This window comes from Anopheles nili, chromosome 2, assembly GCF_943737925.1.
Source record: "Anopheles nili chromosome 2, idAnoNiliSN_F5_01, whole genome shotgun sequence".
NCBI lineage: Eukaryota > Metazoa > Arthropoda > Insecta > Diptera > Culicidae > Anopheles > Anopheles nili.
The window spans coordinates 65,629,439-65,652,038 of NC_071291.1; the positions used below are offsets into that span (position 1 = coordinate 65,629,439).

General features: G+C 44.6%; 3 protein-coding genes across 3 annotated transcripts; 2 read left to right on the forward strand and 1 right to left on the reverse strand.

The window, feature by feature from the left end:
* The first annotated feature begins 6,064 nt into the window (after positions 1–6,064).
* LOC128728459 (uncharacterized) lies at positions 6,065–7,969 on the forward strand. Its single transcript, XM_053822089.1, has 3 exons — positions 6,065–6,175; positions 6,233–7,204; positions 7,286–7,969. The coding sequence occupies exons 1-3, from the start codon at positions 6,065–6,067 to the stop codon at positions 7,967–7,969; spliced, it is 1,767 nt and encodes a 588-aa protein (XP_053678064.1).
* A 554-nt stretch (positions 7,970–8,523) lies between these two features.
* On the reverse strand, positions 8,524–10,623 carry LOC128720121 (nischarin). The gene is made up of 4 exons (XM_053813767.1): positions 9,873–10,623; positions 9,642–9,766; positions 9,181–9,583; positions 8,524–9,119 (listed from the first exon to the last, which is right to left on the reverse strand). Exons 1-4 carry the CDS (start codon positions 10,621–10,623, stop codon positions 8,869–8,871), a joined length of 1,530 nt encoding a protein of 509 aa, XP_053669742.1. The 3' UTR covers positions 8,524–8,868.
* Positions 10,624–11,207: 584 nt separating this feature from the next.
* On the forward strand, positions 11,208–14,237 carry LOC128720554 (integrator complex subunit 7). Its single transcript, XM_053814228.1, has one exon. The coding sequence runs from the start codon at positions 11,208–11,210 to the stop codon at positions 14,154–14,156; it is 2,949 nt and encodes a 982-aa protein (XP_053670203.1). The 3' UTR covers positions 14,157–14,237.
* The last annotated feature ends 8,363 nt before the right edge of the window (positions 14,238–22,600 follow it).

Below are 22,600 nucleotides of genomic sequence, written 5' to 3' on the forward strand. Positions count from 1 at the left end.
TGTATGAAATTATCAGGACAGGGATTTCAAGATAAACGAAAAAAGGGTAGTTTGAATAGTTTTTGTTCAGTTAGTGTCAATTTACCTGTAAAGCAAACTCTGTTAAACGTAAAATATTGTTCTATTAAATAAGAAAGCATTAAAACAAATGCTAAGGAAGCAAATGGGTTTGTTAAATATATTGTGAAAAATGATGTTCTATTTTGTATATAAAAATTATGTCTAATTATGTATATTTATATATTAAAAAAATACAATATTTTATTAAACATATTATATTAAACGAAAATAAAATATAAAAGGAATAAAATACAAAAGAAGAATTGAATTGATATAAAATGAAATTTAAAAGACATAAAAACAAGCAGTTTTACTTTTGAAAAATGAAACATAATATTGTTTTACATTCGAATGGAAAAGTTGTTGAGCTGTTCTAAATTCAATCCAGCTCTAAATTCAACAAAAAAATACGCATTATTGCCCATTCTAGGTCACGCTAAACCAGCTGTTACAGAAATAAGATATTAACGATTAAGTACATCGCTGTCGGATTAAGAATATAGCCACTTCCAACCAGCAGTACCTCTTCGTGATCTTTCATAATTCGTGGACTATTTTTGTAACGCGCTACTCCTACGAACGATTCCTGAATAGCAGCGTGCCACAAAAGACTCCACATTCTACCAGCTCCCGGCCCGATATGCGAGTGTGTGTTTTATTTTCCTCCCCCTCCTTTTGCACCCGAAAATGGAAACTCTGCCCGAATTGGGGACCCCCCACTCAGATCCCGGACTCGATGGCGACCATTCGGCGACACAATCTAGCTCGCAAACGTCCTGCCAAGTCTCTGGCAGTCAATCTAGCCACGGGTGAGACCACACACACGAGCGGGCTAGACTCCCAAAAAAACCCACCACAGCTAATCATTCGGTAGCGCGTGTGGCCTTCCAAAAAAAACCCATTCGTCGTGGTTTTAGTCGCAAACCGCGTGGAGGCGGACATCGGGAACGCAACGGGCCACCGATGAAAGCGGGCCAGCTCTGGTTCGAAAGATGGAATACTCCGAGCGTCGAATGGGGCTTGCGCAAGAACGCCCAAACTGCGCTATCTTTCGGGCCGGACAGCCTAATGAAGTGGCTGATAAATTGACCACGATAGGCGGCAAACGGCAATGGAATGTCACGAGGTAACACGGAAGCCGCTGGTCTAGGCTATTAATACGTGCTGGTTTTGGGTTTAACTTTTCTTGCCTCGCTTGGTTTACTCTTTTTCTCGATTCAACCCACGAAAGCGGGGCAGCTTGTTGCAGTGGCAAATGGGGTAAGCCAGTAGCGGAAGTCCACAAAAGACGTTACCGCTTTCAATAATCCCGTCTATCTTATCTACGGTGAAGCATGAAATAGAACTTTCCAACCGCCCGGTGGAAAACATTCCACCGAAACCGAGGGTGGTCAAACCTGAGACGCTTAAAAGTTTCCATGGGTCCGTGGATAAGATGCTCAGAGGGAGATTAAACGTGTGTTTTAATTATGATGTACCTCCGATTCCGAGCCGAGCCGAGCGTTCCTTCCGTTCCATTAAAACCCGCAGTACGAGTGGCCGCAGCCAGTAAGCCTGCACGCATTAACGCACCATTAACGGGCGTTACACGTTGGCAAGGGCGCTTTTGCGCATCGATGCGATAATTTCCCATAAACCACCTGCGTCGGTTTTCCAATTAGCCGATTCGTTGCAGAAGAGTAGATGCAACCGGTTTTTCACGTTCCTCGGGCACCCGTACAGGTTTTGCGACAAAACCTTCACGGCGTAGATGGGCAGTAGGAAAAAAAAAAGGTAACGCACGATCCCCGGCTCTCGGCGTGTCCTTCGATGGGCGATAACGATCCCACCCCGGGACCAGGCGGATGGTGGTGGTTCCGGTGTGGCTAATCTTATAATTATCCCCACCCCATCAACGGGCGTCGTAACCGGTGTCGTAGCTTTACACATTAGTGCCGAAACGGTTGACGAGTGACGGCTCGTTCAACCGGCACGGGTCGCGACTGTGTGTGGTCACGATCGAGAGTGATCTGTGCGTGTATGAGGGGCATGTTCCGGGAGAGAGAGAGAAAGAGAGAGAGAGAGAGAGAGTCAAAAAAACTTCATCAAATAGTTCACGCAGAGCGAGGTAATTGAAGCGATCAGTACGTGTCCTTATCAAATGTTTAGAAGCTCAGGTTGAGGGATTCTGTCCTAAAAATTCGCCCGTAACGTGTGAACAACACTGTTCCGAGGTCAACTGGGCGTTCCAACAGCTGAACTAACCCCTGCGAAGGGACATCTTCATTTCAACCCTAATGCCGTAACGTACCGTAACGCGACGTAACCGACCGATCGATGCGCGCGCCCCCAACCGAGAAGATCCTCGCTGACGTGTGCGCGCCCGTTCCGCACGATCAAGAAGGAGTCCCTCCGGTGAAGGTGAGAGTGGGACGCATTACCCCGGCCAGGGACATCACCAATCAGCAGGGCACCGCAACCAACACACCTCCCCGGCAAGGAAACCCACTCCCTGGGGCATCCGGACGAACGCAACCAGAGAGTGAAAGATCGCGTGCTCGATCGCCGCGAAACAGATAGAGAGAGAGAGAGAGAGAGCGAGAATAAAAGGACCACACACAATGCACGCCAGCGGAGAGACGTCCAGACCAGGCCCAACAGCAGCAGCAGCAGCAGCAGCAGTAGACGGCGTGAAGGCAGCGACCGAAGCCGATCTCCCGTTCAGTCTCGACCACCCAGCGCGGTTGTCTTGGCTCCGGGGACCACACAAGTCGAAAAACGCACATTTTGATCGCACACTTACCCTCGGCTCGATCCCGCCCTCTCTCTCTCTCGCTCTCTCTCTCGCTCTCTCAGTCTTGCCGACGCAGCGAACACTCGTGCACGTCGTGTCATCATTCGGCGAGAGATGAGGTCGACGGGGATGGATGGATGGATGGATGGATGGACAGCTTCAGCACAATCAGAAAACTGATCTACTGAACCCTTCCACCCCCTCCAAGATCTCCTCCCTCCCTTCCCCTTCCCACCCCAACCAAGGACCTCAAAGGGATGCTCCTTGCGCCCAGTCGACACTCATTATCCCGTCGGTTTGGTCGGCACCGATGCGTGAAGTGCACTCGAGTGTGTGCGCGAATTCGGTACGCAACCTGCCCTTATGGGGAGCCGCTTTTGAGTCCTTCCCCCTTTACCTCCTTCACCTTCTTCCTTCGACTCCATCTTGCCGGCAGTTGCTACTGTCACCTCGCAAGGTTGTCGCGAAGAAGCGACGGTTGACGGCGCGTATAGACGTTGGTCAGGAATTCCCGGCCAAGAAACGATTGCGTAAGGGCTACATCTACTGTGGATGAGGGTCCGTAATATTTGCACCACGTGACTGGTGTGAAGGAAACTTTTGCAAGCTTTCTTTTTGTGGTTTTTTCAGTTACTTTTCGAGAGCATGTTTTAAATCTTTGAAGAGTGGGAAATGAAGAGAATATTGTAAAGGAACACAACGGTCAAACGACGCATCCCATGAATCAAATTAACAGTGACAATATATGTAACTAAGGTACTAGAGCACTGGCTCAATCCACTTAAAATGAAATAGCTGCTATGTTGACGAAGGATCAGTATCCAACATAAAAGTTATTTGAATTCCTGAACATGCATGTTATATAGTTAACAGTTCAGTAGAGTTCTCCCTTGCTAGGTCGTTAACTTGGACAGACGCATATTTCACCTCTATTGAGCATCTGCACGCGTTGCATAGCAACGATCGAAAGAATCGCCTAATTACTGCATACTTGCACCACAAGCACCGATCTAGCCATGGTCTAGGAAATCGCATCTCCACTTATAATGCATCCAACGTCCGCATGGTAAACTGCACGCGGCCATCCTTCCTTCACCGACCGGTGTTGGCCGCGTGTCGTAAAAGCCGATACTTGTACTCCAACTCCCTCGGTTCGTTCCCCCAAACCCCAATGACAGCTGCCCATCAGTACTGACGTCTTCTTCAGGGATACGATTACCGCTAGAAATCCTAGTACCCCTTTTCACGACACACTCGCGGGTCCGCTTTTGGTCATCTTAATTCAACTCCTTTTCAATCCACTTCCGCGCCTCCTTCGCGCTGCCCCGCGAGTTCACCTTTCGAAGCGTTCCTGGAATATCTGAGCGACGATCATGGGCGCGGGATGGAAGCGAAAGATTTATGGTCGTGCTTAGAGGGTGGTCTCGTTGTAAAGACGATTGCGTGCGCGATAGGGGCCCGCGATCCAGGCGGGTGAAGATTAATTGTTACCACCCGTTCCGGCGGATCCCGACCGCCACCGCATACCGCCCGAGTCCTTCCGCCGCACGATGATGTCAATCATAAACTGTCAGCGGAGGGCTAATGAAATCGTCTTCCATTTTTGCATTCACGGTTTCTTTTACCGTGTTTTGAATAGACAACGTGTACTTGGTACATGTCTAGCAACACTCATTGGAGTGGAAAACCTTGACTAGTATTTATTTGAATATTTTTTTTTGTGAAAATATGTCGGGTCTGGTAGACAAAAAAAACTGGTAGAGGATCAATCTTTAAAAGTTCTATATTTAAGGTGATAAAGAGAATTCAAAACAGGGACATTCGTAACTCAAATAGTGAAAAATGGATTAATATACATATTGAAAAAATTGACAAAATGGTCAATAATAGAACAATTTAAAAAAATGGTTCAAAGCTGAACAGTCTAAATGTATCCAAAAATCAAATGAATGAAAACTTAAAATTAAAATTATTCAAATTCGAGTAAGACATCGTTGTGTTAATAGACTACATTCAGGCGTTTGTCATGGCCTGCAGATATGATCGATTTGTTCGAAGAGAGTACGCGATGTTTTTTCATACAGAATTCAATGATCAATTGGTTAGAAGGTAATTAATTTTCTTACTTACTTATCAGGTGCTTCAACCGTTTGATCTGCTCCAGGAGAAACCTACACTTCTTGTAGTCGTTCACCGTCGGCTTCTTATCACTTATCTCGGCCTTTTTGGCAGACGTATCAATACCATCACTTCATCACACGCTTGAACCTAGCACACTTCTTCTGTTCATGTGAATGATCTAAAAGCAGTTCACAAGCAGCACTTCATTTCAACATAGACTCACTTAGGAATATATTTGATTTATTCCATCAACAATCATTTTAAATCTCATCAAATCACGTTTGTTTTAAGAAGCTTCAGAGCACTATTATTTGTGGCTTCTACTGCTTGGGTATGTTGTTTGTCAACATAAACGTCAAAATGTACCACCCTAGAGGCAAATGCAAGCAATTTTTATCTGACCAGAGTAATCGCCATGTGTCTGCTCGACCTGGTACTGCATGCATATATGCCTATTTTTGTATAAAGAAAATGAAAAGTTGTATTTATGTAAAAAACATGCATTTATATAAGAGTAACACGCTGCTTCTCCGTACAAATGCTGACTAATTAGCCTGTACAGCTATTAATCAGCTTCAAGTCAGTCACACTTTCAAGCCAACTTGTCACTCAGGATACTGTAAATATTTACACCTCAGCTTCATAACGCGCAAAGTTGCCTTGGAGGGAAACGTGCCTCGCGATTTAAAGTTTTAACGAATTTTGAAATCAATGTATTCTTTAAATTTAGTTTAGATTAGTATTCTCTTCATATAATATGTCGTCCACTTCGTTTTAAAATTATTCGTTAATAAACCATTAAAGCTAGGAGATAACTCTAGCTCAATAGCTTTGTGGTTGGATTTTAGTTATGATAACAACGCATGATATTTCTCTACTTATTATACTTTTTACAGATCTTAAGTTGTCACATGTTCATCCCATCAAAATGTGTTGAAATGAATTTACGTGTACTCACCAGTAGTTAGTGGGAGGTAAACCAATCCGTTGCAACTCGATCGTGAAACACAAATTGTGTTGCTAATATATTGTGATTATGCTTCATTTACAGAAAAAGTTCAAATCCGCTTTCTGGACGTTTCTGTGAATGTATGAGAACTTTAAATTGAAATGGCTGAAGGTGAGCCATCTGCTAAGAGGCGAAAAGTAGCCGAAACTGAAACAACCCAGGTTGAAGAGGAACATACCGAAGAATGTTACATAGACCTGCTACCGTATGAGGTAAATCATGATCTATTCCGACGAAAATGATGGCAAGTAATATTTGTTTATTTTTAGATCTTATGCGATATCTTCGAAATGCTGGATTATGAAATGCGCATGGAGTGCACACTGGTCTGCAAACGATGGAATGCAATCTTGTGGACTGAGACATTCGCAAAACGCATAAAGTATAATCTCAGCCACTGGCTGGGAATGCCTCTCGATAAGTCAATTCAAACATATCTAAAAAATGTGTTGCACTGTGAGTTTCACGATTGCGGTTCTATAATCGATCCGGACAGCGAACAATTCGAAGAGGTTCGAAAGCAGATGAGACTCGACATACCTTTACCGCCGGATGAAGAACCTCGTCCGATCGTGGAAGAATTTATCTTTTCTGCAGAGTTACCGATTACAATTTTGCATTTCAAATCCTCTTTCGATCGATTGCGCCGATTTATTGGCGATCAATTGAATATGATGAAGGACCTGAAAGAACTTATTCTCACCGTACTTCCTTTCGCCAAATATGATGTGCCTGCCAAAGATGCGCCACAGTGGGTCATTCGGCACGAGGGCTTAGAATCTTTGGCATGGGAATATTTTGCCAATTCATATAACTTCGTGTTGAACCTCCCCAAGCTAAAGAAGCTCTCCATCCAACTTCACAATGATTATGATCTTTCATCGCTGATGTCCTGCAGCCATCAACTAGTCGAACTGAAAGTTATGTTCCATTTTGAACGCGCCATGGAACAAACATTAACTTTTCCGTTTCCAAAGCTTAAAAAGCTCTATATAAAGCGATGTGGTGTTGCCCAAGACTCACCCGAACGCAACACCCGTAGTGATGAGTTGTCTGCCGAACGGTTTATTAAGGCCGCCCCGCTGCTAGAGGATCTTTGCCTCGACAGCAGCAAGATTACGTTCAAATTATTTCGTGCTGTTTGTCTGTTTGGAGCCGGCACGTTGGCCAGACTAACCATTCGTGATGTCGCATTTCCACGTGATTTGTTCATGCGGATATTGCAGCTGAAGCAGTTAAAGGTATGACTCGATCGGCTTAATCCATGTGACAAAACCCTGCTTCTGATGTATTGTATTTTCTCTTTTTTTCATACCCAACAGTTCTTACGGCTTAAAAACTGCAGCCTCGTCGATGGCTCTCGGTTGCGAAAGGTCGACTTTCCGCAACTGACACATTTAGAAATCGTGAACAGCGGTACCTGTTTGCGCATTGATGGCGGGCTCTCGAACGTACGTCGGTTTAAGTACAGCATGGATTCGCGGCTGACCAAAATCTGCCAACATATGCTAATGCTCGAAGACTTGGAACTCAAGCTGAGTACCGGTGCACCCGTCTGTGAAGACATCCGAAAACACTTTCGTTCGTTGCCTGCCCTAGTGAATTTGCGCATCCTGCGCCTGAGCTGGATGAAACCCAAAACGCGCCCATGGGACTTCTGTGTGCCAATGCCAGCCGTGGAGCGCTTGGTCCTGCGGAACAGCTTTTTTTTGCGGTGTAACTTTAAGCATTTACCAAAACTGTTCCCCTCGCTCAAGGTACTCGAGCTGGACGATACAAAAATCATATATAAACGGCTACCAGAAGGAGTTGAACCGTTGGCGTACTTGGAGCGCCGATTGAGAGAAACACTCCCTTCTTGCAAACTTGTAACTAGGTGTTTGGAAGCGCACACGGTCAAAACAGCACAGGAGATGGATAATGAGTATAAATGGCACTTGAATCAGCTCCTAGATGGGAAAATTACGTTAAAAGAATTGTTGTCACCTGAAGTAATAATATCATAGAGTTGTTTATACACGATAAAAATTTGATTTAAGGTGTGGTTTTATGTGTGTTATAAGTTTCAGTGAACGCTTTAAGCATATACACCGAAATCGTGAGGGATTTTTTTAAATTTACTTTCGATTCAATTAATCACTAAACATGTGTTGCAAAAGGTAATCAACCACAAGAGGAACAAAACTAGTTATGCTTCAAATCAAGTAAAGAAATCTTTCGCTCGAAATTGAGTGGATTACACAGCTCATATTGTATTAATTAGTATACCGTGGTAACTGAATTTTTTCTCTCATTAGCGTTGCGTGTGGACCTTACCTCGTTTAATTTTGATTCAGCAGTATTCATTCGAAGTTTCATTTCAGCAGGGCAGGATTCCTATTTCTTCCTTTAAGAGAATCCTCCGCGTCTGGTGATTATATTTCCCTAGCCAAATAAGACGCGGGTTGCATCCATTATCCATAGAGAAAGCCCAGGCTCACATTTTGAGCTCTCACGTAGCCTATTAAGAACCTAATTATTAATAAAAATAAAAATCACACATGGTACATATATAGCTCTCTTATATTGCATCATAAACGCACTTGTTACATGCGTAATTGTCCACTTTTTTGCACAAAACAAAATCTTCTGAACAGTTTGCGTTCTGGTCAACGATAGGTTTAATATCTAAGGTAGTTCAGCGCAGCTTTGCTGTGATGCTATCCGTCCAAGATATCTGGGAGAAAATATTATTACCAACTGCATACAAACATACACTAAACTCTCTGTTCCTTCTGGCAACTACCTTCGCGGTACGTATGCTACAAAATAAAAAAACGTTAAATGAACCCCCATACAGACAATCTCGGCACATATATTCATAGCCAAGGATGATTTTTCGCTCATCCAGGAATGTAGCGTAATTTCATCTGTTGTTCGCTTTGCTCGAGCTGGCCTCTTCGACTGTCGCTGCCACAACAGCATCCCCTTCAGCACTCTGGGTCACTGAACTAGCGTCCAGCAGGCTGTGGAGTTTACGTTGCGACTTTTGGGCCGATATTCGTAGAGCCGCCAGCACGAGCGCCATGTCGTATTCCGTGTGGTTGCCCTTCTCATTATCCAGGTATATTTCCTGTAGACGATCGCCGAACCTCGAAAGAACTCGTGCCCGATAATCTGGCGGACAGATAGAGCATGCAATCAGCCGATGGTAGCATTACGCTTCCGAATGTCTTACCAACTCCGCCGGCCACGGGATTTCCTAACAGTCGCAAATTCTCCAGCAACGGAAGGTTGCCTATGTAGTCGATTTCATTTATGTCATCGATCAAATTGCAGCTCAAGTCGAGATTCACCAGCGAGTACAGCTTGGCAAGACCTTCCAGCAGGCGGATACGATTCTGCGATAGGTTTAGCGTAACTAAATTCCCCAGCTGCACGTGCCAGTTCGGACACTGTGCTATTCGATTGCAGCGCAGGCTAAGCACCTGCAGATTGTTCAAGTGGCTAAGATGGGCGATGCTTTCCAGCTTGTTCTTATCCAGTACCAGATCCTTCAAGCTCGGAAACAGCCTTATCGTCCGGTCGATGACCGTCAGCTGGTTGTCTTTAAACACCGCGTGCCGGAGGGTTTTCCATTGCTGAAAATCAACCCGCTAATTAGATAAACCATTTTTTTAATCTACGCTACTCACTTACCTTTAATTTATCAAGCTCCTCCTCGGCTGCGTCCTTGTGGACATTATCACACAGTGCAATTTGGCAGATTTGCTTGGTTTCGCTTTTGTACACTTCTATCCTTGAGAGCGTTTCACGCAAGGCACCTGTGCATGTAGAGAGATAAGTTTGTCGTTAATTTTATCATACAATTCATTAAAATATGTGCTTGGTATCATTCAAGTGCACACTGAGGCTGTAGATAACACTGACCTATATTTTGAATGTTTTCCGTCGGAACACCGTAAATAATGAGATTGCGCAACACCTTGAACGCGATCAACTCGTACCGAAGCTGCACCGGAATGAGATTGCTGCTGCCGATCGGTTTGTGGAGCGCGTGCGGAATGTACTTATCCGTATCACCGTCGTACAGAATTGTCGGCAGGCTATTCTTTGTTGGCAGCACGATGATAGTCTCCAGCTGGGCGCAAAAGTCGAGTATGTGAGAAAAGTTGTAGTTGCTACACGCCGCTTCCGTCGCCGGACAAGGTAACTGCATCCGTTCGCTGATGGCGTGCAGCTCTAGCACCGAGAAGCCGTACTTTTTCGACTTGGCCAAAAACGCATCACCGCGCAAAAACAGCGAGCTTGCGAGATGCTGCACTATGAAGATGATGTCGTACCGGTGGAAGTCGAGAAATTCGACAAACTCCCGCGGCATGGTCACCTTGAGAAATATGAACATCTCTTTCAGGTACTGCTCCAGCGCCTCCTGCCGTTTCTTGAGAAACGAAGGGCTCTTGTTGCCGAGCACCTTCTTTGGCGGAAGTTTGTCCTTCGATACGCCCCGTTCCGCGACGAGGCGGTCGTGCAGCTCGGCAAAGTCGCGAAACCGATGGTTGACCGTCCACATCACCTGACCGCATTTTACTAGAATTTCGTAGTAATTTACACTGTCGACCGTGATTATTCGAGGTATCGAAATGGTCGTATCGTTCGCGTGCAGCTGATAGTTGGACATCTTTTATCTGGATGAACGACGCGCGAAATAATTACGAGTGTACAATACAATTTTAGCATTTACCTCACTGCAACGCTGGGCGTAGTAGCATTCTAACAAAAGTCGTTTTACGAAACGTTTTTATGGATTTAAAACCGAACAAAACACTTTAATCACACAGCGAACGATAATAACGCTCGCAAACAAAATAAAAACATTACTAATCATTCGGAAAAATTATGGAAAGAACACCGATGAAGCAAGGTTGGGCCAAAATGAACGCTCTTGACACTTACGTGGAATACATACGATTGTCACTATTGTTATTCATAAATTATAGTTATTCAAAATCAAGAAAAAATTACTTCGCGTTGCTTTATGATGTTTTGTTTCTGTTTTTTAATTTTCTATAAAGTTTTGCATTGAAAAATATACTAAATTACAATAGTTTTAATTTTTTTGTACTAATTCGAAAAAAAATAATGCTTCACATATTTGACAGATCAAGCGGTGCTGGAAAGATTGTTTTGATACACTTTGCAAAAGCGTCGGCAAAACTAGGCAAAATAAGTTAAATTTTCAGCGGAATTTGGGAAGTTTTTGCAATGATAAGCGTACGTGTGAACAGTTTTAACGAGAACTTTCTCAACGAGTCCGATGGAGATCCCAATTCCGTTCTCATCGAGCTAGATAAGGGCCTTCGGTCAATCAAAATCGGAGACCAGTGTGAAGCCATCATCCGGTACCCAAAACTGTTTGAAAAATATCCCTTCCCCATCCTGATCAACTCGTCCTTTCTAAAGCTGGCCGAGTTCTTTCGTATTGGTTCAAATCTTTCGCGATTATGGATCCTACGTGTATGTCAGCAGAGCGAAAAGCACCTAGAAAAGATACTTAACATCGACGAGTTCCTGAAGCGCATCTTCATGGTGATTCACTCGAACGATCCAGTAGCACGTGCCCTAACGCTGCGCAACCTCGGAGCCGTTGCGTTCGTAATTTCAGAAAAGCAACACGTGCACCACGCGATCCGCATGGCGCTTGATAGCCACGATATGGTCGAGGTGGAAGCAGCCATTTTCGCCAGCGTCCAGTTTGCCGCCCAGTCCAAGACGTTTGCTGTTGGCATGTGCTCGAAAGTGGCGTCCATGATCGAGAGTTTACAAACTCCGGTCAACATGAAACTGCACCTTATTCCCGTGCTGCGTCACATGCACCACGATGCAAGTACGGCCGCGTTAGTGCGGGCCCTTTGTGCGGATCTGCTACCTAAGTACCCGTCCGAGCAGTTTGTGGTGGAAATCATTCGTTCGCTTTCCCAGCTGTCCTGTGCCACGTTGGTGGACATACCCGATCAGGTGGATCTGTTGCTGCAGTATCTGCAAGATCCGCGCAAACGCGTCCAATCAACCGTACTAATGTCGCTGAAAAAGCTGGCCGAAAAGGGCGCCTATCTGTGGCCCAAAACCGCCATCAGCAGGCTGCTGCAGCTGACGGTGCAATGCAGCAACCAGAATATGGCGCTACACGTGATCCTCACGTTGACCAAATGCCCTCATACTTGCCACACGATGCTGAACGAGGAGCAGCAGCAGATGCTGGACGTGTGTAAGAATTGCCTGCTGATGGAGAACGAAAGTGGCGGTCGAGCGATGACCATTCTGACCAGCCTCATCACCTATTGCCACACGGAAAACATCCCTCCGCCGGTTCAGGTGCTCGAATACCTGGATATGCATCTGGAGTTTCTCATCCAATCGTCGCTGCAGAACAAGGCGTCGCTCAAGGACTTCCGCTTGTACCTGAAGTGTGGTGTGCAGCTGTCCAAGACGAGCCGCGAGTTTGGTGAAAGCTTTGCCGAAATGATCGCCGAACTGCTGAGCGAAGAGCATTCATCATCGACCGCGGGCCATTCAAAGCTGATCTGCGAAGCGCTAGGAGCGATCTGTTCGAACGTGAGCATTTCGACCGATTTCTACGAGCAACAGTCGGCTGGTGCGAGTCCTTTCAGTGCTGTAATGCAGCATATGCTACGGAAACTAGAATCGCTCTCTAAAACCGGCGGAGAGTTGGATAAAGAGCGAACGAACATCGTGGAGCTTCTGGCAGCGATCTGCATGCAGGCGATGTTGGGATCCTTCATGCCGGACGACGTGATTGGGATCTTTCTGCAGGTGTTACAGACCACCAACCCCTGGACGCAATATCGCATCGCGCGATCGGCTTCTCGCTATGGGCAGCACTTTCTAGCCGCGATGATTTACGAAAAGCTTTCGAAGCACATTTCGCTGGAACATCTGCACTTTTATCTTGTCGCACTTAGTCAAATCTCGAAGGCGGAGTGCATTTTGAATCACGGCCAAGAGTACGAGACACTCGCCCAAAAGCACATTAAACGGGAAGCGGGAACATCCGGAACCGGCTTCCTTTCCCTAATCGATCGGCTGGAGAAAGCCATTAACTTGTATTGCATCGCACTGTCGACGCTCAAGGCGAGCTCATCGCCCCAGCATCCCCTTGCGTTCCAATCGGAACTGATCCGGTTGCGGTGCATTTTCCTGGAGGTGTTGCACAGCATCGTGATCACGCGGAACACGCTGTGCATTACACCGCCGTCGGAAATTTCACAAACACTCGCCCAAAACTGTCGCGATCCATTGCAAAAGTACGGCCACATTACGAACCAGCTGCGCAAACACGTGAAGCTGCTGAAAAACTGCGAGGACGCGTATGGGCGGTTGTACAAGAACTCGTTCGATGCAGACCCGGGTACACTGGAGCACCTGGAGGCGGTGCAGCATCTGTGTGCCACGTTGCAGCTGTCGATTGAAACGATATCCTTCATCAATCCTTCAGAATCTTCCAAAATCGCACCGCAAACGAGCCACCCAGAGACGCGGTATTTGTTGGCCGTTTGCCGAACGGTGCTTTTGCATCTACAGTCAATTCCGGCCGAGGTTCCTGGTGGTACGAAGACACTCACCCACGAACACACGGATATGATGATGAAGCAGATCGAAACGGTCGTCCGATCGTCCCATTGCACGCCGCGGTTTTTCTTCCAGGTGCTACAGAATACCTCCGTCAAGCTGGCGCTTACGCCGCAACCACGTGCAACCGGCGAACCGGTGTTCGTGCAACCAAACAGCCATCTTGTGGTGAAGGTGGAAGGCGTCATTCAGCACTACGGTCGGACACCGTCCCTGTTTCGGGCGATCAACAGCATTCAGTTGACGCTGAATTCTACCCTCATGACTTCCCGGCCGAATGATGTTAAGCTACTCTCGGATAGCACTACGTTAACGCAGGTCGTGAAGCCGCATCGGGACTTCCTAAGTGGAAGCTTTCTCATCGCTCTGAACAATACCGCCCACACGTTCAACGGCGGTCCGGTTAGTTTGGGTGGTCAATGGCAGCTGAACCTTGAAACGTGCATCATTGACGACAACGGTGTGATGTGGCAGACTGGCCAGAAGAGCACGCTGCTTGTGCGAATTCCGGAAGATAATCACAAACAAGCGCTTGGCATGCAGTCTACCGTGCGTAGATTCTGAAAGTCTTTCGATTCGTTTAGTTAATTTTTAAGTGCAGAATGTTACAATTATGTAATTTTATAATACATGTAATATATTTTTTAAAACTTAAGTAAATTCATTGCCTTATTGTTCATATTTGAAACTTTTGATGACACCAAACGCATAAATGCTGGGAATATTGCTTATAAAGATTTATCAATTTTTGATAACGGAAGGGTCATAAAAATACAAAATTCATAATGTTTTATTTGTTTAAGTTCTTTTATTTCAAGAGTTATTTTGAGCTATTTTTTAACGATTTCGAATTTGACAGAAATACAATTTCAATAAATTACATAAATATTATATTTGACGTTTGCTGTGTGTCAAATAGTGTATGCGTATGCGCTATTGCTGCAGTCGGTGTTTTTGAGTGAAGAAAGTTTGTAATTTGTTCAATGTAGAATCAATTCAAAATCCGTACTTTTATAATAAGTGTTCCCGACAAGCAAAGAACTAAGGTTAGAAACGAAATCAATGTTCTTAGTATTACTTATACTTAAAATTCACACACCAGAATATATATTTGATGGAATTGAAATTGTTCGAGAAAAATTGTTTACAAAACTGCCAACAATGCTGCATTTAAATTCTATTAACTGTAAGCTACATTAAATTCACCTGTTGACAAGAAATCAGCTTCATCTGCGTTGTGCCGTCTGTCTGGAAGAAAAAGTTCCCTGGATTCCTTTAGTGATACAAATTTGCACAAGGAAAAATGAAGAAGCATGCTAATGTTGCACCGGAGCATCGGCGAATTGCTTTGTGTCTATGTGCTCTCCAACAAAGAATTTAAAATTGATTTTTTAAATCGGTTGTGCAATTTTGATGTGATACCGTTAATCTCAGCTTTTGTACGCAGTCGTGCTTGAGTTGCAGCAGGTGCCACAGTGGATAAGAGTGCGTGTTCTGTGCGTATGTGATGCAACCGGCTGCGGTTTCATCGTTTTTCTGCTTTGCCACATGTTCCGGACAAACCGCATGCAAAGTATGCTCTGCGATGATGGTGCATTTTACTCCTCGTTCGTGTATGAATTGTGGAAAAAATAGTCCGCCACAGGGCCTACCGTAAAATCAGTGTTACAGTCGAATGAACGTGTGCAATAGCAATTACAGCAACCGCAACAAACGTTATCAACATACACCGAACGAGTTGGTTTGCTGTGGAAGCCGATATTGCCTACCTTTCCTATCGGTTACTGCATTAAATGGTAAGCATTATAAAATCAAATATTTATTATTACATGCTTTCCAAACACTCCAGTTAAGAATTTACAATTTGTTACAACCGATGGCACCACTGCATTTCACTCGTGTTAGCGAATCAGCAAAGATCCATGATATAACACTTCAAAGAAATCATTTTACTTTGGAACACGGGGGGGTATGATGAAATCATAATAATCTCATTAGGGTAACGTGGCTACGTGGTGAATGTATGTGGACCACGAATCCCGTCAATTACACAATCTTCATGCTGGGACTACGTTCTTGGTTACTCCAAAATCGTAACCACAGTTCACCTTCACCCTTGGGTTAGTATCTACAATCATAGAACACAAAAAAAGCGAATAGCTGCTTACAAACATTCCAAAAACCACGCTACCGGTGGCGTCCATGCGCAGTTGCGTCCAGTTGTATTCTACCAAACCAACACCAAGACCGGAAGGTTATGCTGGGCCGCGAACAGTGGTGCCGGAATTAGCCGGGGAGCAACCCCACCCGAGAACCGACGCACACGTAGCTCCCCACGAGGATGCGGTCGATTGCAAGGGATTTTCGCGCCGGTCCCGGCAAGGACGTGCCGTTCTCGCATTAATACATGCTCGACCCAGCCCGGGCTTCGATACCGGAGCCCAGCCACGCCGGGATTCACGTGCTCACCGTATACCCTCCGACAGGAGTGCCGGGAAATGTTGCGCAAATGGCGAAATCGAGGACCGTACGCACCAACCGAATCCTCGATTCTTTCGCGTGCGTGTGTTGGTTTGACATCCGGTGGCAGCCCCAACCGATATGGGCGGTTGTGTTTGTCCTGCGGCCAGGGGCGGTGTTTACATTAACATCGGATAGCCCCAGCGCTGGTGGGCCACACACGGGCTTTCAGTAGTCCGTAGGGATTTGGTAATCACGCCCCGGAATCTGAACCGTGGCGTTTCCCGACCGGTAGCTAGGCGTTGTGTTGTTTACGCGATTAAAAGGTGCTTGCTGAAGTGACCGTTTTCAATTAAAAACGTGGCAACCTTGCCGATGGAATTAATTTAATAGGTAAATATACAATAGACAGGGTTTGGTGTATTATTGGGTTGTTTTATGGCTTCTGACTTCGATCGACAAATGGTGAGGTGTTGCGTTAGCGAAAGCAATAGCAATTTTTTTTGCCTTACCACCTGTTGCTGTTACAAGCTTGAATATTTGCACTAAATAGTTACCTGTTTGATGCGAGAGTTATTAAAACATAAAAGCGATAGCCCCTTGATACACGCCACCCGCACAAAGTATGTGCGTTTTCATCGATTATTCAGCCCGAGGAAGCGAGAGGTTAGCCATTATCCTGTTCGTTATCCTTCACTTAACCCCCGCTTCGACGCTGTCCCTGTGGTGGTATGCATTATTAGCATGCTATCCGTCCCTTATCCGTTTAAATCAATGGGAAGCCCTTGTAGCCTTCCACTTCGGTAGTCCTTGGCCGCGCTGTCCAGGTGTGGACGGACCTCACCCACCGGGACCCGGTATGTGTATGAAAATCAATAAAACACTCGTGCACTCTTTTCACCGGACCCGCATGGGCGTTTTGTGGGTGGTTGTCATCGAGCCAAGAGAGAGCTTAAAACTTTACCCACTCAGGCTCCGGTGTGACATTTGCGATTCCAGTGGGATTAGTTTCGAGGGATTTCCCCATTGCCGTAGGCTCCGGTTCTAGGTGAATAATGCATGCATAATGAAGGAGCTAAGAAAAGCTCCAAGTCGGACAAATCTTTTTTTTTTGCTCGTTTTGCTCCGGTGAACTTTGCCTGCTGTGGCAATCATCATCATGTGCGACCTATTTTCGGCGACCTTTTGCTTCCTGAATTTTGAATACAGCTCTCATGTAGTTATAGTTTGTCGAGGAAGGATTTTGTGAGTGATATTATATTTCTCCATCGTCCAGCAATCCCCATCAAGTGAGCAGTGGTTCTTAGAATGGCACTCGCTTGGAAAAACCAATTTGTTCCAAAACATCATTGTCATAATAACGCAAGCCAAAAATATGTTTTTTTTTTCTTTTTACATACTCATAATATTGTTCATTAACAGCTTCACGCTTCTGTTACATTTTTATTCGATTATTTGAATTAGGTGATGAAAAACAAAAAATAAAAAATAACTCATCCGTCGAATGAGAACAGCGCCATCATTATCATTGTGTGTGAAAACTCTGAGAGGCTCGTCCCGAAATTTATGCGCCTTTTCACGGTTTCATCACAAATTATGTACGGGTATTTTTGTATACGTATTTTTACGCTTCCTTCAACTCGATGCGGGCTTGCTTCATTTCCACACGCCACGAACCGTAGCAAAGGAGTTGCAGACGGGTGAAAGCGTGGGCAACTGGTTCTTTCTGTCGGACGGACAGTTTTCCCTAATCTCTGCCCGATTCGCTCTAAGTCCGCAGGGAACACGCGACACGAGACATTTCACGAGCCGCCAACGGACGAGTTTGTTTCGTTTTAATCCTCATCTCCGTTTGTGTGGGCGAATACCGGAGCGTCATTAAATGGGGTCGCCGATCCATGAAATGTAGAAGTTGCATTTTTCTGTCTAGTATGCGCCTGTTATCTGCGAAACTAAGACAGGATCGTAAAATGGAAATTTTATCTCAATTTTAACTACATGCATTTTCTCAGCGCTATTCACGTGACTGCATCACGGCGTTTAGTTTATCTTGTGGCAATATTTACCCGCTTATCATGAGCAATGCACTAAAGCGGTTGTGAAATTCAAAAGAAAATGCCCATTATGTCTATTATTAAGCCTGTTGTTCGCTCCATTCTGCTGCTGTAACTGATAAATCTGATCGCTTTTTTTTTTTGCTCGTCTTCCCCCTGTCCACCGGCGCCAGCACGAGTGTGGCCAAATGTGAAGGTTTTTCTCTTCCTTTCTTTTTGCTAAAAATACCTTCGCTCGTGTTGCTACCGGCGCACGGGTGCGTTTTTATTTTAGTTGTGTTATTTTCTACATTTTTATCACTCCCGGTAGTGGTATTTCTGGCGGCACGATGGCATTTCGATGGGATGCATGCGCAAAGTTTGAGGATCGTTGATAAACAGCTGGTTGGCAGGAAGCTGTCTTGTTGCGGTCTTGTCTGTGAGTAAGCATGGTAAAGCATCGAAACGGATGGTTTCCCCACGAGATTGACTTATCACAAACGAGACGCGACATCCTTTTTGAAAGTTTTTGTGGTAATGATGATAAACGTGACGGTGGATTCATTTGCAGGTGTTTTATTCTCTCTAAAGATCTCTTTTTTCCTCGGCATGGTGCCATGAATTGTGCACGTGCCATGTTGTTTTTATTATATTTTTTTTAATTGAATGTTTTTTTTAATATTGTTTTCTTTTTCTCAATAAATAGGCGATGAAAATTTGTTTTGAATATAATAATTATTTTTATTCTACAATAAAAGATTTTGTTACTTACTTTTCATACAAAAACTCGATTAACTGCTAACTCCGCTACAGGCAAACAATCATTATAATGTTACATTCTGTCGGCTTGTCGTTCGTTTTTCTTTTCTGCAATTAGTTCGCACCCAAGCAGTAATTAATTTTCACGTGTTATAGATTTAAATTACACCCAAACCGCATCGTGTACAGTTGCAAATGTGACACAGCTGCGGAGATGGATCCATCTCTGGATGGGTGCGATGATTACGGTGCCGGAAAATTATTTCGCTTTTCACACCGTTTCGGTTAGCCGAAAATGCACTTTCCGTGTGGCAAAATGTGGATGTGTGTGGAAAGCGTGTGGCAGAATCACACTATTTGTAATAATTCGCAGCCGTTGCGCAGCAGCAACAAGTTTGACGCTGCTTTCACATTTGAGGCTGCCAAAAAGAAGGTGCGCGCTTTTGCCATCCTCGTGCTATGTTTGTTATTTCAGCGGGCCGCCTGGCATGCCGATTTTGCTCGAGCACGGCACAATATTTCACTCATCGTGCCTCAATTTACTTAGCCGACTGGGTGCGTTGAATGCCACAAGATGAGAGTTTCAGGGGCAGTGTGCAGCTTTGGGTTAATTTCATCGCCCTAAACAACACCACCGTTCGGTCGATCGTTCGCGTCCAGGCGAGAGATGGTGGTGCACCGTTCATCGAGGGTAATTTGCATTATGCAGTGTAAATCATGCTCGTGGTGTGAACTGGATGCGACCAAGCCGCCAAGGAGTGACGCTGGGCTACGTGGAGAGAGAGAACAATTTGCACTAGATGGCATTAGGATTGTTTTCGAATAATTTATCATCATGGCTCAGTTTATTTAAATAAATGAAACCATTAGGCTGCCATCCGACGCAGGTCGGCATGGGGGTGAGCTAATGCAATTTATCTAAAACGTTCCATTTGCTCGATATTTGGAAGGTATGCATGAGCTGTCCGGATGCCAGGGACACAAGTTTGCTACTAATGCGGAATACTTTCACACATCACAGCACGATCTCAATTATAGAAATGAATCCTTTACTTGTGCAAAAAGTGTGCGTTGTGTTTGCTTGGGCAAAATAAGGCGACAGTCAAATTTTCTTCTAGCTGTTTTGTTCTCGTATATAAGACACTTCAATCGCTCCTTAGAGCTATGAGAACGGGGTTTAAAAATGGCCGGCGGGATTCTGGAGCGCACGGTCCTGACGCAAATAATTAATTTGGAAATAATTTTCAGAAATACGACCGCCAGATTGATGTTTGTAAACGTGTCGGGTCTGTTTGCTAGCGTTTCTCATCAGCTGGTGCTACGATCAGCTTCAATCCGCCAAATGCGGTTTTAATTTGTTTAATTTGTAATTTATTATTTCGAGCTCATATGACATTGAGCTAAAGCTAGTAAAAACAAGCTTGTATAAATGAATTTAGATTTTGCATTTTCATTAAGGTAGTTGGAGTATTATCAGTAGTATATACCAAAGTATATAAATATTTCTTTGGTTTTAAAATATTTTCTATTTTTATACAGTTTTTTAACAAAATTCTCTATTTTTTCAATCAACCAAATAAAATATGTTTAGCTAGATTTTACTCTCTACGGTGCAATTTATAAAATCGCAGCAAAAGACTGTCTAATTTTCAGCACATCATTTATGAAGGCGCTATATTAATGCTTTTTTTTTATCAGCGAATTTTTTGCATACCATAACACATTGTAGGCAATCAAAAGTATACCGATAAACTTTCTAACAGCTCATTTATTTTCCGGCTGCTCGCTGGTGTGAATAAAATTCACACTTGTATTTTGAAAGTCATAAGCGTGGCATAAAGCAGGCACGAGGACGTGCGAAATAAGTGTAATTCTGTTTCTAGTTAATCTCCACACCACCATTTCGTTGCTTGTTTGCAAAAGCAAAAAAAAACGAATTTAACTCATATCGGAATGTCCTCTTGCGGCATTTGTATGTCTGCTAAACTCCTTTCCTAACATCCCGACCGATCATCCACAGGGATAGAGGTGCGAACCAACGATGACACATTACAGTACACTGGTCTCGTGCCGCCTGGAGATAGGAGTCGTTTCATATTCTCGGTTTTCCCGGGAGGGTGCAAGCCTTTTCCGATCCGCGAGCGGCCGAAATGATTAATTTGTAGCTCGTCGATCACCACGGTTCGGTCGTAAATTTGGGGCCCACAGCCAAGGAGGCAGTAATATGTGCGGTTTCCTATTTTATTACCCATCGGCACCGAGCGCTCTTGCAATGAGTCGGCGAATTTCGGTGAGGGAAAACACACGCGTGTAGCAATGGCGTTTAGTGTTGCACTCCGGCGTGTGTGTGCGTGTGTGACTGTCTGGCGTAACGGAAAGTTCTTTAACTCTTGTTTTCCTTTCTCGCCATAAACCATTTGATTTATATGGCTCACTTTGCGCCAATGTCCAGCTAGGTGCGGTTGTGGCTTGTAGGAGAAAGAAAAGAAAAAAAAAGCTGCGACTTTATTTTATCGGCAGGTGGCCATCGCCGAGCTTGATGGAGGCGCAAGGTACTTCACGTTGCCGGAAACCGCGTGTATAATGGCTGCACAATAAAAGAACGGAAAAAATTGTTTTTCATCGCAGATCCAATGCGCAGGATATGGGTGCAGCGAAACCGCTGGGAATTCTATATTTTTATGGCGGTTTTTTATGTTTTAAAATTTTCTTCTAGCTTGGAGCGAGATTTTATTGCGTTATAAATTTGAAATGGTTTCCCTGTTCGGCTTTGAGCCAGTTTCGCTGTGACGCTGCCGGAATCCATTTCGTTGGTGTATGAATAGAATTATTCTAAAGCTTGATCCTTTTGTCATCTGCTCACGTTCCCTCCGTCGAATTCGCTTCGAATGCATCTGTTAGTCATCGCAGCACTTGGATAAATAATAAAACCCATCTCTGATGGTGCGGTTGCATAGCCCGAAGGTCAGCATTAGCACCTGCTAATATTTCATCAGAGCGCATCTTGCGCAAGGCGGCCTGGGCCGTGCTCAATAATAGAGTTCCCAGGATGATTGTTCTTGCGACACGTAGCCGTCGTCCCGTCCATTATTTATCCGTTGGCGTTGACTGTTTTGCGTCACGTCGTTTACGAATGCAAAACTAACCGGTTTGAAACTATCATCGCGTACACTGGGTTAGGATGAAGATGGCAATTCATGGGTAGGAAAATGCTCGTCCTTTTAGGATGACCATTTGATTTTCGTTTGATTGCTTTGACACTTTTGTAGGAGAGCTTCTGAGGTTGTGATTCCCCCTATTTCATATAAAAGAAATATTTAGACAAAAAACATTCCACTGCATTTTCCCAGGAATTATTTTAACCTTTAAAGCTGTACTATTTAATTTAAATTCGCAAGATCATCCAGTGTGCGTACTTGATGCCTTAAGGTACGTCATCGACAAGGCCCGGGACTTTGAACCGCTGCCAAAAAAAAAAGACTCAAAACAGCAGGAACAGTTGCACTCACATCTCATCTGTGGCATCGCTGAAAATCATTCCTTTTTCCTTACAGCCCTCCTATTGAAATTTCCCTCCATCTCAAGAGCAAGATCATTACGTCGTCTCTTGTCTGCATACCCGGTTTTAGGTCACTGTAGGAGTTTTTTTTTTATTTCACCCATATACTATGGCTCAAAGGTATTCCCTTTCCGTGTCGGGTTTGATCATGCCGCTAGTATCATAGCCATCTCCGCAGAGGGTGGAGTTTTCCGACG

Excerpts from the sequence above, each read along its gene's own strand:
- LOC128728459 (XM_053822089.1), top strand. The coding sequence starts at position 6,065 with ATGGCTGAAGGTGAGCCATCTGCTAAGAGGCGAAAAGTAGCCGAAACT. Across the intron at positions 6,176-6,232 it reads TAGACCTGCTACCGTATGAG|ATCTTATGCGATATCTTCGA; the intron begins GTAAATCATGAT and ends GTTTATTTTTAG. Across the intron at positions 7,205-7,285 it reads TGCAGCTGAAGCAGTTAAAG|TTCTTACGGCTTAAAAACTG; the intron begins GTATGACTCGAT and ends CATACCCAACAG.
- LOC128720121 (XM_053813767.1), bottom strand. The coding sequence starts at position 10,623 with ATGTCCAACTATCAGCTGCACGCGAACGATACGACCATTTCGATACCT. Across the intron at positions 9,767-9,872 it reads GGAAAACATTCAAAATATAG|GTGCCTTGCGTGAAACGCTC; the intron begins GTCAGTGTTATC and ends CTACATGCACAG. Across the intron at positions 9,120-9,180 it reads TCCCGTGGCCGGCGGAGTTG|ATTATCGGGCACGAGTTCTT; the intron begins GTAAGACATTCG and ends TCTGTCCGCCAG.
- LOC128720554 (XM_053814228.1), top strand. The coding sequence starts at position 11,208 with ATGATAAGCGTACGTGTGAACAGTTTTAACGAGAACTTTCTCAACGAG.